A 15,885-nucleotide genomic window follows, 5' to 3' on the forward strand; every position below is an offset into this window, starting at 1 on the left:
ATATTTTATCTCAAACTCAGCACTTCATATCTTTCTGTTTCTGAGCTGCATTCATTCATTTACCGTAAAGACTGAAATAGGAGCGCCCATGAAATGTGCACATGTGCTGATTTGACCACGTCAGTCTGAATGACGGCTGATTGACCGCAGTCAGGAGGAGGAAGGGTCTCCCTCTGCAGGTGGGAGCCGGGGACTAAGTACAGGCAGGTTTCTGCAGTCCGGGGCTCCATCCTTTACTTCCTGAAGCCTCGGCGCTGGTTCTCTGCTCGGGGTCAGAAATGCACCGCGTGACCCAGAAGGACCGGAGCCCGTCCTCTCTCCGATAGATCCCGGGCAGGAGGAGAGAGACATCTCCACACTTTCCCCGACCCCTGATTGGAAAGAGCGACGCACGGAGGAGCCTGATCGCGGCGCCGCTGCGGCTGCAGAAGGACCGGAGCAGCGGGCATCTCTCCCGGCTCAGACCGGACCGGTTCAGCCTGCATCTCTCCATCTCTCCCGGCTGCTGGGCTCCAGCCCCGGGGGAACAGACCGCCATGGCCGAGCATCTCTCCCAGAGCGAGCTGGACTACCCGTTCAGGCTGCTGGAGTACGTGCATGGATTCCAGCTGTCCCAGGTACCAGAACCACCTGCCCTGGTACTGGGGCTGAAACTAAAATACATGCATGTTATTGGCAGTGGTGGTTAGTGTTGTGCATGAACGAGTTTAATGAACGCGTTCATTAAACACGTTCATTTCTGTGAGACCGTTGAACTGAACTGCACATGCAGGACCCGTGTCCTGAATGTGGGTCAATATATATAGGCTATAGCCATATATATATATATATGTATATTCTGAAAAACAGATTTTTTTTCAATTCAAAAAAGGTTTAAATGGATAAGAAAATGCCATTATATGACATACCTGTCCCACATATGGACTCACTTGAATTTTACAAAAAAAATACTAGTTATTTGGGATTTTGTTGTTGTTTTAAGCATCAAAATGTCATGTGGTGCGACCATCTGACCATGACTATTGTTTTGAAATCACTCTAAATGTTTTTAAATCAATCCTCTGCCATATCTGGTATGATTTCCGAAGTATCTTGTAGTGTGTAAGATTGCAACACATTTGTATTTATATTTCCATCATAATATACAAACAAAGTTTGATGTCCATTTTATGAAATATCATGTGGTGCGACCATTAAAAAAACAACCCTTTTTGTATAATACTGAAAACTTGTAAAAAAAAAGATGTCAAGATGTTAAGGAAATTAATTTATTTTAATATGAATCATGGTTGCACCACATGACCTTTTTTAAGGCTAGTGACAATTCATCTTGACAAAAAACTCTGAAATCACTTAATTTAACATTTTTCTATGAATTTATGAACTACTGCAATAGATATTCTTTTTTTGATTATTTTAAAATTGACCTGTTGAAGATCCTTATTGGTCATTGATCCATGTGCATCATCACACCTGATTCTAATGAATGTCCATCATCAGTTTATCATCCAGGTCTGCACAAGACTGCTCATTTGTATCAGTGTGCTGAAGCAGGGAACTAGTTCAAACTAGTCTCTCTGTCTCCAGGTGATCTTCTCCGCCTGTGAGCTGGGGGTGTTTGACCTGCTGCTGGGGGCCCCGGGGCCCCTCAGCGCCCAGCACGTCTCCCAGGAACTGGGGACCAGCCTGGACGGGACGGAGAGGCTGCTGGACGCCCTGGTGGGCATCCACATCCTGGACGTGGAGAAGACGGGCGGGGCAGGTGAGCAGGTCCAGGGGACGGTGCAGGTCCAGGGGACGGGGCAGGTGAGCAGGTCCAGGGGACGGTGCAGGTGAGCAGGTCCAGGAGACGGGGCAGGTCCAGGGGACGGGGCAGGTGAGCAGGTCCAGGGGACGGGGCAGGTCCAGGGGACGGGGCAGGTGAGCAGGTCCAGGGGACGGGGCAGGTGAGCAGGTCCAGGGGACAGGGCAGGTCCAGGGGACGGGGCAGGTGAGCAGGTCCAGGGGACGGGGCAGGTGAGCAGGTCCAGGGGACAGGGCAGGTGAGCAGGTCCAGGAGACGGGGCAGGTGAGCAGGTCCAGGGGACAGGGCAGGTGAGCAGGTCCAGGAGACGGGGCAGGTCCAGGGGACGGGGCAGGTGAGCAGGTCCAGGGGACGGGGCAGGTCCAGGGGACGGGGCAGGTCCAGGGGACGGGGCAGGTCCAGGGGACGGGGCAGGCATGAGGAACCTGTCCTGCACCTGCATCCCTCTGGAGCTGTTGTTCAGATGCTTTTATCTGCCTGTAGTTGGGAACGTGGAGTTATGTTGCACTTATTTATCTGTAAAAACGTGTTTTGGGGAAGATTAAGGAGGTTAAAGGGGGAATTCCTGTTTTTTGAAGGATTTCAGAACAAAAAATTGTATTTTACTTTAAAATTGACATGAAAATCTACTTCTTAAAGATGTGGCTGCTGTTAGTGCTATTAGATATCTGCGTATGGGCTAATAACATATATTTAAAGGCATCTAAAGTGACATAAGAACCATACAACAAGCTAGATTTAGTTGCTGTGCTTCATTGGTCGGGTTATGTCCCAGACAAAACCTGCAGAGTTGTGATTCACATTGGGAAAACCTTTCAGGCTGAGCTGCGTTTGACCTTTAACCCCACCTGATGTGTGTGACAGGAAAAGCCAGAGGAAAGTATGAGTGTGGCTAAATTAAACCCCTGGTTCCCTCTGGTGTTGTGTTTGGCTCCTCCCTGTCTGTCCAGCCGTGTACAGCAGCACCGAGGTGGCCAACCTGTACCTGGCCCGGGGCAGCGCCAAGTCCCTGCATGCCATGATCCTGTACCAGGCCCAGACCATCTACCCGCTGTGGAGCAACATGCCGGACGCCGTCAGGTGGGACCCCAGATCAGTATACTCAAAAAGTATACTTTAGTTCGGCAAACTTTTGAGTAAATATCTGTAGTATCAAAGATACTCTATACAGAAGATAACGCATTACCGTTTCTGCCAATGGTATGAAATGGTATCCACTTCCTGTCTCCTAAGTGGGCGTGGCCGCCCCTCTCCCCACATCGTTTTGGAAGTGTTGTGAACGTGTGTGCGCTTTACTGATGGACTATTGTCTATGCATGTCCAAACAATACAACATACTGTACAACACTAGATACAGTACAACTTTAATATTTGCACCTTATTTTGCCACTCGTTTTTTTTTATCTGCTACCTTAATGTCTGATATCAACCCAGTATAAGATCATCGGATCAGTCTAATATTCTTTTTTTCCCTTCCAAAAAGACTTCAATAATAACAATAACAGTATTGTTAAGCAAAGAAGCAAGTTTTATTTTAGTTTTAAAGTTTATCCGATGGGAAAACAACGTTGACAGTTCTGCAGTGACCAATGACTCTGAATCAGCACCATAGACATGTATACGTATATATATATATATATATATATATATATATATATATAAATATATATATATATATATATATATATATATATATATATAGTAACAACAAAAAACCTTGGATTACCAAGGGTTTACAAAATGCTTGCAAAAAAAAAAATACACTGTATAGAGATTTTATTAAGTTTAGAACTTATGATGCAGAAAATAAGTACAAGAGGTATAAAAATAAGTTAACAACGATAATGAGACAGGCCAAAAAGGAGTATTATAATAAAATATTAAACGAAAATAAAGATAATTTGAAAGGTTCATGGAGGATCTTGAATGAGGTAATGGGGAATAAATCAACTCCAACAGTCATGCCAAATTATTTTGTTAATGACAATCAAGAAATTAAAGACATGAACCAAATTGCCAATGAATTCAACTCTTACTTTGTAAATATTGGACCAAATCTAACTAAAACTATCTCAACACAAAAGCAACACCAAGAGGGTAAAAAGAGAATGGGGAGCAAAGTGTTACAATCGATGTACTTAGGTGGGGTGAGTGAGAATGAAATAATATCCATCATAGCCAAAACAAAGAATAAGACATCAACAGATAGTGATGGGATAGATATGTGTATAGTGAAACAAACTATTGACTGTATAATTAAACCTTTAAGTTATATATTTAATCTTTCTTTCAGTACAGGTGTTTTTCCAGAAAGGATGAAAATGGCAAAAGTTATTCCTTTGTTTAAGTCTGAGGACAAGCACGAATTTAATAACTACAGACCAGTATCAGTACTCTCACAATTTTCTAAAGTCCTTGAAAAATGATTTGTACAGAAGTTAGATTTATTTTTGGAAAAGAATCACTTGCTGAATGAGAGTCAGTATGGGTTTCGAACTAACCGATCCACAGCAATGGCACTAACGAAAATAATGGAAGAAATAACAACAGCATTTGATAACAAAAAATATACAATTGGGGTTTTTATCGATTTAAAAAAGGCGTTTGATACAATAAATCATGACATTTTAATTTCAAAACTACATAATTATGGTGTGAGAGGAATTGCTTTGGATTGGTTAAGTAGTTATTTACAAAATAGAAAACAATATGTTCAGCTGGAGGGTTCTAAATCTGAATGTCTGAGGACAGTATGTGGAGTCCCACAAGGATCCGTTTTGGGACCTAAACTTTTTATTTTATACATTAATGATATTTGTGAAGTTTCAAAAACTCTACAGTTTGTTTTATTTGCAGATGATACGAATTTTTTTTGTTCTGGGGATGATTTGGGGCTTATCGCTGAAAATATCACCAATGAAATGGTTAAACTTAAAAGTTGGTTTGATAAAAATAAGCTTTTGTTAAATCTGAAAAAAACTAAATTTATGGTTTTTACAAATCGAAAAAAGGATGACATTTCACTTTCATTTGCAGGAGAGAGCATTGAGAGAGTGTCCGTGTTTAGGTTTTTGGGTATTATTTTAGACGACAAGCTGACATGGAAAAACCATATAGCATATGTAAAAGCCAAGGTGGCGAAGAGTATATATATTTTGAATAAGGTTAAGTTTATTTTGAATACTAACACACTAAGAACTCTGTATTGTACATTTATTTTGCCATATCTAAATGATTGTGTGGAAGTGTGGGGTAATACCTATGCAAGTAACATCTCTCCTCTGTTTGTGCCACAGAAAAGAGCAGTGAGAGTCATTCACAGGGTCGGCTTCAGAGAACCATCAAACTGATTATTTATTTTGGCAGGTTTATTGAAAATAGTAGATATAGTTGAACTTCAAACCTTAAAAATAATGTTTAAAGCAAAAAAAAGATCATTACCAGAACAGTTACAAAATTTGTTTAGATTGGAGGATGAGGATAACAGACATAAATTTGATTTCAAACATACTTTTGCAAGGCTAAACATAAAACAAATGTGTATTTCTGTTACAGGTGTAAAAATATGGCATAGACAAAGCAAGGAACTGAAAAGCTGCACAAGTTTGGGTCAGCTTAAGAAAATGTTTAAAAAGGAAAAGATAAGTGCCTACAAAAAAGAAGAAGGAGAAAGAGGAAAAAATAGATAGAAGAGTGGTATTTTTGTTTGTTTTCTTGTTTATATATGTATAGATAGATAGGTGTTCAGCAAGTAAATGTAATTGTATTTACAGAGAGGGGCAGGTAACATAAGTTTTCTTCTTCCTGCTCCTTTTCGTCATGGTGATAATGTGTACTTCTTGGAATTATGTACAACATTGTAAGAAGATATACCATGAACGGAATAAATGAAATGAAATGAAATGAAATATATATATATATATATATATATATATATATATATTTCTACTATCAGCACTACCAGAGAGCAGAGCTATGTATTGCCAAATCTCACGAGAGTGTGTTGCTCAGACAGAGACAGGTCTCAAACAAAGTTCATTTTCTCCTAATCTGTCGGTCTGAAAATTGCCATTTTGGTGTCAGAATGTTCAGAAGGTTTGTGGCTTTTGAAAAATGTTACCCATATTTACTTAGGTTACTATGGGGCAAAGGAATTAGTAATAATCCGTGCTCATGTTCACTTTTCCCATAGGACTCAATAGACTCAGGAGCTGCTGTTAGTCTCCTAAAGGGGCGGGGCAGTGGGGAAACCCACACAGATACAGGAAACACAACCGGAGTGGGGGGGAGAGTTTATAAAAGTCTCTGGTAGTATGCATTAATTGGGACGTACTACTCAGAGCCACACGGCACTTCCTGCTGTTGGGAGGGGGAGTTGTTACCATGGTAACAACTCCTGTCACAGCAGCAGTAGCAGCACCGCTCTTTCCCCTTTATCCTGGCCCAAACAAGATGACATTTCTCCTGCGCTGTGTGGTTTTATTCTTACCTCTTCAACTTCTAACGAGAAACAGAAGAAGAATAAGAATGTGGTAAATGAACTCATCTGGTTAATATCTTATGGAAACCAAAGCTAAATCACACCTAATTCCTCACATTTGAATTGTAGCGTGATGCTGCTGCTGCTGCAGCTTTGCTTGGTACCGGTAACGTTATCCTCCATTTTTGTTGGTTGCTAAGTATCTGCAGCACTTAGCAACCAAACACTGCTGCATTGCATTGTGGGAAGTTTCTGCTTAGCTAGTGTCCATCAATCCATACTAATACATTTCTCCAGAATGAGTATGGATAGTACATACTATTGTGTACGTACTAAGGTTTCGGACGCACTAAAAAATCTCACTGTAGCACGGTGAGTGCCACGGGGGCCCGACCGACAGGATGGAGAGACACAGAGTTTAATGCAGACCCTCTTTATTTACCCACAAACACCACACACAGTGCAGAAGCACCTTCACAGCAGCTCCACAGCACCTTTCTGCTGTGCAGCTATGCCTTACGAAGGCTGGCAGAGTGGAGAGGCTGATTGGGCCCACCTGTGCCCTAATCAGCCTGAGTGGCTGCAGCTCCTCCACCCTGCCACACACCCCCAACGCCAAACTCGCGCCGGGGTCTGTCCGGCCGAGCCTACTCCCCCCCCGCCCTCTCGGAGCGGGAGAGGAAGCCCGGAACCCCCGGGCCTTTCTGGTCGGGGGGGTCGTCCCCGGCGTCGGCCCGCCCGCCGTGGAAGCTGCTCTCGGGGCCGGGCCCATGGTGGCCTCGGGCCACACGGTGCGTCCAGGACCACCTCCTCCTCCGTGACGCAGACCCGCGTCGGCCGCTGGTCCGCCTCCAGGACCGCCTCCTCCACGGCGCAGCCCTGGTCTGGAGCTGGCGTGTCCAGGACCGCCTCCTCCGTCACGCCGCCCTGCTGGTCAGCCTCCACCTCTGCCGCCGACTCCGACTCCGCCTCCGACTCCATCCCAGGAGCCGTCGCCTGGCGGCCTGCAGCGACTGCCTCACGGCCGGTCGGCTGCAGCGCCGCCAGCGCTGCCGCGGCGAACCTCAGACGGGGTGCAGGGATGGGTCGCTCCGTTGGCCATGCCGCCTCGGGAGCCGTCGCCTGGCGGCCCGCAGCTTCTGCCTCACGGCCTCTCAGCTGCGGCGCCGCCAGCTCCTCCCGCGCTGCTGCGGCGAACCTCCGGCGTGGCGCAGGGGTGGGTCGGTCCGCGGGCATCAGCGCCGCCAACACAGCGAGCTGATGCCCGCCCTGGTCCCGGCGCAGGGCGGCCAGGTCCGCAATGGCCTGGGCGAGTGCGTCCAGGGCCCGCTCCATGCCTCTCCTCCCATCGGGCCCCACGTTGGGTGCCAGTGTAGCACGGTGAGTGCCACGGGGGCCCGACCGACAGGATGGAGAGACACAGAGTTTAATGCAGACCCTCTTTATTTACCCACAAACACCACACACAGTGCAGAAGCACCTTCACAGCAGCTCCACAGCACCTTTCTGCTGTGCAGCTATGCCTTATGAAGGCTGGCAGAGTGGAGAGGCTGATTGGGCCCACCTGTGCCCTAATCAGCCTGAGTGGCTGCAGCTCCTCCACCCTGCCACACTCACATACTGTTTTTGCTACTCATTAGGGTGGGATTTCAGATGCAGACACTAACTCTTCTTCTCCACTGTGCAGGGAAAGGGAAGAATCAGAATGAAAAGACTTTTGGTCTTCCACCTGAGGAGATTTTTCAAGCTATTTACAGGTTGGCACTCACCTTTTCCATCTGAGTGTGACTGTGTTGATATCCAACCAACATCCCGGCTCCTCCCCGCAGGTCGGAGGAGGAGATGCTGAAGTTCATGGGGATGATGAACTCCTCGTGGGTCCTGGACGGACACGACATCGCCACGGCGTTCAACCTGTCTGGCTTTGAGAGGATCGTAGATCTGGGAGGTAAACCATCACTGTCCCCCCAGTACGCGTGTCTCCTGCTGGACGTGACCGTGCTCTCTCTGCTCCCAGGGTGCACCGGGGCTCTGGCCCGGGAGATGGCCAAGGCCTATCCCTCGTCGTCCGTCACGGTGTTTGACCTGCCGGAGGTCGTGGAGGCAGCAAAGAAACACTTCTCTCTGGAGGACGATGCCGTCGCTTTCCAGAGCGGTGAGACATGGTGGACATGGTGGACATGATGGACATGATGGACATGATGGACGCAGTACTGGAGTTGAGGGGGGATGAGGGGTGATGGCATCCCCCCCTGAAATAAAAAGGGTCCAAATCACCCCCCTGTAAAACTACCATCCCTCCTTTCCATCCCTTATGTCATTTCATCAATGAATGTGGTTTTACTGCTATTTCAACATTTAGAGTCACCACCAGAAAAATAACTTATTTAACAATTTTCACCTGTTTCAAGTAAATTTTCACTTGAAATAAGTAGAAAAATCTGCCAGTGGAACAAAATTTATCTTCTTATTACAAGCAAAAAAATCTTGTTCCACTGTTTTTCCAGTGATGAGTCTTGTTTCAAGTGTAATGAGATTTTTTTTATTAAAAAATGATACATTTCAACTAGAAATAAGACAAAGACAGAGATTATTCACGAGCGTCCAACATTCAGAACGTAGCCGCTCTCCCCGGGAGTGGATGTCCCAGCAGATTTAGATACAGGTCAGAGTTGTGCATAAAACACAGGAGCTACATCTGCCCCTTCAGGCCTCACTGAGCACGTTAAAAACCACAACAGCACAATTAGAAAAGACAGAACCAGTACGGTTTGTTTGGAAAGGTTGTCCGGGGAAAGCAAGGTCCATCTGGACCAGCCACATGTTTAATGGACACATGAGCCAACAGTGGGGTCACACTGCAAAAACTCAAAATCCTACCAGGAATATTTGTCTTATTTCTAGTTCTAGTTAAAATGTCTCATTTTTAGTTAAAAAACTTATTTGACAATTTTCACCTGTTTCAAGTAAATTTTCACTTGAAATAAGTAGAAAAATCTGCCAGTGGGACAAGATTTGTCTTCTTATTACAAGCAAAAAAATCTTGTTCCACTGGCAGATTTTTCTACTAATTTCAAATGAAAATTTACTTGAAACAGGTGAAAATTGTTGTTTTTTCCAGTGATGAGTCTTGTTTTAATTGTAATGAGATTTTTTTTACTAAAATGAGACATTTTAACTAGAAATAAGACAAATATTCTTGCTAAGATTTTGAGTTTTTGCAGTGATCCATGTTACTTATCCTGTGAAGGACAGAGTCATATTGATAAGTTCAGAAAAGTGTTTTTTATTGTTGTGTTTTGATGTATTTGATGTAAGCCCAGTGGATATTTAAAGCTTACAGAAGGCTGCATTTAACTGCTGCTATGTCATTCCTGCAGTATTTCTGCAGGTGTTTTGGTCACTGCTATTATTTGTAATATATTATATTATTTGTAATCAGCACAAATTATCTGTCCCATATGATAAAATCCACCATCCCCCCTGATTCTTTTTACAACTCGAGTACTGGATGGGCATGGTGAACATCAGTTGAATATCGTCAAATACAACTATGACTAGGTCCTGGGGAGCCGGCCGACGACAGTTAATGTTTTAATGGTCTGAAGCATTAAACTAATGTGTCTCTGTTATAGTTTGTTAATCGTCTGCAGTGACATTAAGATTCAATAGAACTCTTGATTGGTTTTCTCCCCAAACTGTTGACTGGTTGATTTTAGCTGACTGTGCTGCATTAAGTGGGTGCAGATGAATGCAGCTGGGACTTTGACGCGTGTCGCCGTCTGCCTGCAGGAGATTTCTTCAGCGGGGAGATTCCTGCTGCCGACTTGTTCGTCCTGGCCAGGATCATCCAGGACTGGACGGAGGAAAAGTGTCTGGCCCTGCTGAGGAAGATCTACCACCTCTGTAAGCCAGGTCAGTCCACAGGGGCTCTTCTCAATCTGGTGTTTTGGTGACAAACCAAATGAGATGTACCTGCTGTACTCTAATGCCCTTACTTTTTAACAACTTGTGCTTTTTATTATTTTACCTCTTTTCTTATCATTTTATTTCATTTTTTTTGTTATTTACTGTTTAATTGTGTCTTGCCGCTTTTAATGTTGATGCAAAGCACTTTGAATTACCTTGTGTTGAATTGTGCTAGATCAGGGGTCAGCAACCCGCGGTTCTAGAGCCGCATGCGGCTCTTTAGCGCCGCCCTAGTGGCTCCCTGGAGCTTTTTCAAAAATGTTTGACCTTTTTTTTCTTGTTTTTCTTCTTTTGTTTCTTTTTTCCCTCTTTTTTTCTTCTTTTTCTTCTTTTTTCCTTTTTTTCTTTTTTTTTCTTCCTTTTTCCTTTTTTTCTTTTTTTTTCTTCCTTTTTCCTTTCCTTTTTAATCTTTTTTCTCGACATTTCGACTTTTTTCTCGACATTGTACTTCAACATTAATCTCGACATTTCGACTTATTTCTCAACATTTCAACTTTTTTCTCAACATTTAGTCTTTTTTCTCGAGATTTCTACTTTTATCCCAACATTTCAACTTTTTTCTCGACATTTTGACTTTTTTCTCGAAGTGCATAATGAAAAAAAAAATGTTCCCCCAGTTCTAACTAATATAGAAACATGCAGCATGTGTTGTCTTCATTCTAAGGCTTTTACAAGACTTTTCATTTTTTGCGGCTCCAGACATATTTGTTTTTTGTGTTTTTGGTCCAATATGGCTCTTTCAACATTTTGGGTTGCCGACCCCTGTGTTATACAAATAAACTTGCCTTGCCTAAAACATGAAATATCTTGGGTTCCTACGATCTGCATGGATATGAAAGTAAGTTTAAAAGTGGCTGCGTTTTGAGCTCAGTGTCTTTGTCCTTCCCCGTCAGGTGGCGGCGTCCTGCTGGTGGAAGTGATGCTCTTTGAGAACAGGCGAGGACCATTCATGGCTCAGATCTCCTCCCTGAACATGCTGGTGCGGACGGCGGGCAGGGAACGCCCGCCCTCCCAGTACAGCCACATGCTCAACCAGGCCGGCTTCCACAACGTCCAGATCTGCAGGACTGGGAAGACCTACGACGCCATCCTGGCCACCAGATGAGCTCACGCAGACTTGCATCTGACCGTAAAAGTCCTAGATCACTTAGTATTTAGGGGTCGGAGTTAAACGTGAAACATACAGTCATGTGCAGAATAACCCTCATGTTCCCCCCTAAATTATCGGTTTTATGTGAAGACGTCATAAAAATCCCCGTATTGTAGCGGGACTTCATATTTGGGAAATGTATACGGAAGAGTATTAGGGCCAGGCAGGAGAAAAATAAAAATAATATTTTAGAGGAGGATGATTTTTTTTTCATTATGTACTTTGAGAAAAAAGTCAAAATGTTGAGAAAAAAGTCAAAATGGGTTTTATTATATTGATTTGAAACACATATCACACATATGCAGTTGCATAACTTCAGAAACGTACCCTTGACGTTCCACTCCAAGGATGTAAGTTAGTTAGATAGTTAGTTAGTTAGTTAGTTAGTTAGTTAGTTACGGCTGCTGCTGCAGAGCTGTCAGTCGCTCTAACTGGATTTGATGGAGGAGACATTTACACTTTATTCACCAAATTGTATTTCAACTTTATTCTCGAAATTTCAACTCTATTCTTGAAATTGTATTTCAACATTATTTTCGAAATTTTGACTTTTTTCTTACGACGGAGTAAGTCGTATTAGGGCCAAACTAAGACAAAAAAAATAATTGGAAATTACGAGAATAAAGTCATAATATTATGAGAATAAAGTCGTAAAATTACGAAAATAAAGTCATAATGTTGCGAGAATAAAGTCGTAATAGAATAAAGTCGTAATATTATGAGAATAAAGTCGTAATATTACGAGAATAAAGTCGTAACATTACGAGAATAAAGTCATAATATTACGAGAATAAAGTCGTAATATTATGAGAATATAATTTATATTTATATTAATTAATTAATTTATTATATTAATTTAACTCTAACAGGAAGAGCATCTTCTCCCTGTGTTAAAATGAGGAATATTGAGTGTCCTATGAAGTTATATTTATATATTTATAATATATTTAATATTACGACTTTATTCTCATAATATTCCGACTTTATTCTCAAAATATTCCGACTTTATTCTCAAAATATTACGACTTTATTCTCGTAATTTTACGACTTTATTCTCATATTATTATGACTTTATTCTCGTAATTTCCATTTTTTTTTGTATTAGTTTGGCCCTAATACTACGTCGTATTTTCTCGAAGTGCACAATTAAAAATAATCTTCCCCTCTCAAATATTTGTTCTCCTGCATGGCCCTAATACTCCTCCGTAAATGTAAACGACGACACAGAGTAAAACAAAAATCCCATGTCCCCAGATTTATTATCAGGTCTGCCAGCGTGTCTTTTTCGTGTTTCGCTGATCAGAGCACAGTCTGACCTTGAGGTGAACCTCTCTTTGACGGAGCTTTATTTTTAGGACACATGTCATCTTATTTGCCGGAGCCACATGATGCTCCGGGCCCCTCAGGGCTGCAAAACAACCCCGATCCTCCGCTCCCCGTTCGCTGGGCCTGACAGCGGTACGAGGTGTCACTGCCGAGATGCTGGACTTCATTTTTACCTTGGTGCAGGGCAGTAATGACTAGTGCACTGCAAAAACTCAACATCTTAACAAGAATATTTGTCTTATTTCTAGTTAAAATGTCTCATTTTTTCATAAAAAAAATCTCATTGCACTTAAAACAAGACTCATCACTGGAAAAAAACAACAATTTTCACCTGTTTCAAGTAGATTTTCACTTAAAATAAGTAGAAAAATCTGCCAGTGGAACAGGATTTCTTTGCTTGTAATGAGAAGATAAATCTTGTCCCACTGGCAGATTTTCCTACTTATTTCAAGTGAAAATTTACCTGAAACAGGTGAAAATTGTCAAATAACGAGTTATTTTTCTGGTAATGACTCTTGTTTTAAGTGTAATGAGATTTTTTGACTAAAAATGAGACATTTTAACTAGAAATAAGACAAATATTCCTGGTAGGATTTTGAGTTTTTGCAGTGTGACCCCACTGTTGGCTCATGTGTCCATTAAACATGTGGCTGGTCCAGATGCACCATGCTTTCCCCGGACAACCTTTCCAAACAAACCATACTGGTTCTGTCTTTTCTAATTGTGCAGTTGTGGTTTTTAACGTGCTCAGTGAGGCCTGAAGGGGCAGATGTAGCTCCTGTGTTTTATGCACAACTCTGACCTGTATCTAAATCTGCCGGGACATCCACTCCCGGGGAGAGCAGCTACGGTCTGAATGTTGGTGAATAATCTCTCTGTTTAACCGTGAGCTCCAAATGGTTTTATAACTTTTTGGAGATTGATCTGCAGCCATTGCTTTTGCCTTGCAACTAGGGATGGGAATTGATACGATTTTTCCAATTCCGATTCCATTTTCGATTCTGTTTGACGATTCGATTCTTTATCGATTCTCTTATCGATTTTCATTTGGATAACAGGAGAACAAACAGGTCGATTAGTATCAACTTTGCCTACAATTTAACACATTCACCTACTGAAAATCAGGGGCATCTACTGTGACAAATGGGTGCAAGCCTTTCACTACAAACTTAGTCCCTGCTCGGTGACATTCATCTGTTCTGGCCTAGGTCATACTCTTCCCTACCCTGATGAAAGGAGAAGCTAGCAGTAGACATACATTTCGTCGTGCTCATCGAAATGTAGTGCATGACAAGGGATTCATTTAACGTTAGTAGGTAGTATTATCAGGTTTTACAATAAGGCAAATGGTGCTAACATGATAGGGAGTGTTAGTTTGTTAGTTACGTGCAGTATTAACAGCCGAGGACTGGCTAACGTTGTCGCTGCTGTAGGTTGAGAAGATTCACTCTGGACTCGGAACAGATCAAACACGCAACATTAAAAGTTATTGCATGCTGTGTATGAAAATGCTTTTGCATGTTGCTAGTGTTTCCTCCCTTTGTTGAAATGTCCACATTGCAAGTATTGTAAGTCGCCCTGTTGTCATCCTTTTTTGGTAAAATGTAACCAAACTTTGGAGCGTTTATGCCACTTTGCCGCCATGTTTTCCTGCTGGGCGTGAATGCGGTGGTGACGTAATTCGCGCCCACTGGAATCGATAAGGGAATCGTTTGCAAAAAAGACAAACCATTCCAAGGATTTGAAACACTGGGAACCGGTTCTCAACAAGAACTGGTTTTTGATTCTTGCAGCACACCTGAACGCTGCTGACCAGCAAATGGCCAAAACACCTGCTTTCATAGAAGTCCAAACGCCTGCTGATGATCCGTTCAGGGGCTGATTAGCAGCATTTCACCCTCTTAAAAGCCGCTCCACCCAGTTGGGGGGGACCCTAGACTGGAAGGGGGTTTAAGAGTTGCTGCTGCAGACGGGCATTGAAAATAGGCTGGAACTTAACGGGTTAAATCATATGGAAGCATTAAGGGGGTACTTAGGCCGCGTTCAGACTGCAGGCAAATCAGATATATATCTGATTCCTTCTCATATCCGATTTTCAGGGCTGACTGTCCACACTGTTTTTAGCAAGTGTCCATATCGGATATGGCTCTGTTCAGACTGGGCCACATCATTGACTGATCTGACGGGTTGCCGTAGCAACGACGTCGGAGCGGAGGCGTCACCCAGCGCGTGTATTGTGTGAAGTCATGTATTTCTTTTATATATAAAAAATCCCAAAATATCTGTACCGTTTCTGATTGGGTCGGCACTGCGCATCATTTTTATACATAACAATGAACGCATACAGCAAAAGTTGTGTGATCGGCGGAGGAACCCGGCGTCCCAGCAAAATGAGAAACAGAGAAAGGTGTTCAGAACAAAACCATCAGCAAACTAACAAACCAACCAACAAAGCTCAGAGTTAACAAAACCAACCAGCAATGAATAACTGGCAGCCCCGCTCTGTAACCTCTCCTCCTAGGAGGAGAGGGGCTGACGAGCTGCAGGTTCAGGCTCACAGCGCGACTGAAGGCTGATTTATGGTTCTGCGTTACACCGACGCAGAGCCTACGGCGTAGGGTACGCGGCGACGCACACCGTACGTGGAAATGCGGTCTTTTTTTCTGCAATTAAAACATGATTTGTAATGTGAATTTGCAACACTCAAACTACAAATAATAGTTTTTGACGTGACATCAGAGATTGTACATGCTCTCTGTGAAAGGATGAGTAGCTCCACAACTGGAAATGGGCGGGTGGTTTGGAGCGTCTGGGACAGTCATATCCGATCTGAGTGTTTGGATGTTCAGACTGACACGCATCTGCCCAAATGCGATAATGATCGGATATGAAACTACCTCCCGGAGGTGGTTTCCATCTGGTTTGCAATCGGATCTCATGCGGTTTGGGACTGTTCAGACTTCAAAAGAGTCATCCAGTTTCAATCTGGATGGGCTAAAAATCGGATATTTGCCTGCAGTCTGAACGCGGCCTTAGCATTGCCACTTGTTTTTTTTCAATCCAATCCAATCCACTTTATTTATATAGCACATTTTAAAAAACAACAAAGTTACCAAAGTTCTGCACAATGAGTAAAGCAAGAGATAATAAAATAGT

General features: G+C 43.1%; 1 protein-coding gene across 1 annotated transcript; it reads left to right on the forward strand.

Moving 5' to 3' along the window:
• The first annotated feature begins 494 nt into the window (after positions 1–494).
• asmt2 (acetylserotonin O-methyltransferase 2) lies at positions 495–11,960 on the forward strand. The gene is made up of 9 exons (XM_061743380.1): positions 495–617; positions 1,588–1,762; positions 2,755–2,879; positions 5,446–5,449; positions 7,972–8,041; positions 8,114–8,232; positions 8,302–8,439; positions 10,077–10,199; positions 11,147–11,960. Exons 1-9 carry the CDS (start codon positions 537–539, stop codon positions 11,356–11,358), a joined length of 1,047 nt encoding a protein of 348 aa, XP_061599364.1. The 5' UTR covers positions 495–536; the 3' UTR covers positions 11,359–11,960.
• The last annotated feature ends 3,925 nt before the right edge of the window (positions 11,961–15,885 follow it).

The sequence above is a fragment of the Cololabis saira genome, chromosome 16, assembly GCF_033807715.1.
Source record: "Cololabis saira isolate AMF1-May2022 chromosome 16, fColSai1.1, whole genome shotgun sequence".
Taxonomy (NCBI): Eukaryota; Metazoa; Chordata; class Actinopteri; order Beloniformes; family Belonidae; genus Cololabis; species Cololabis saira.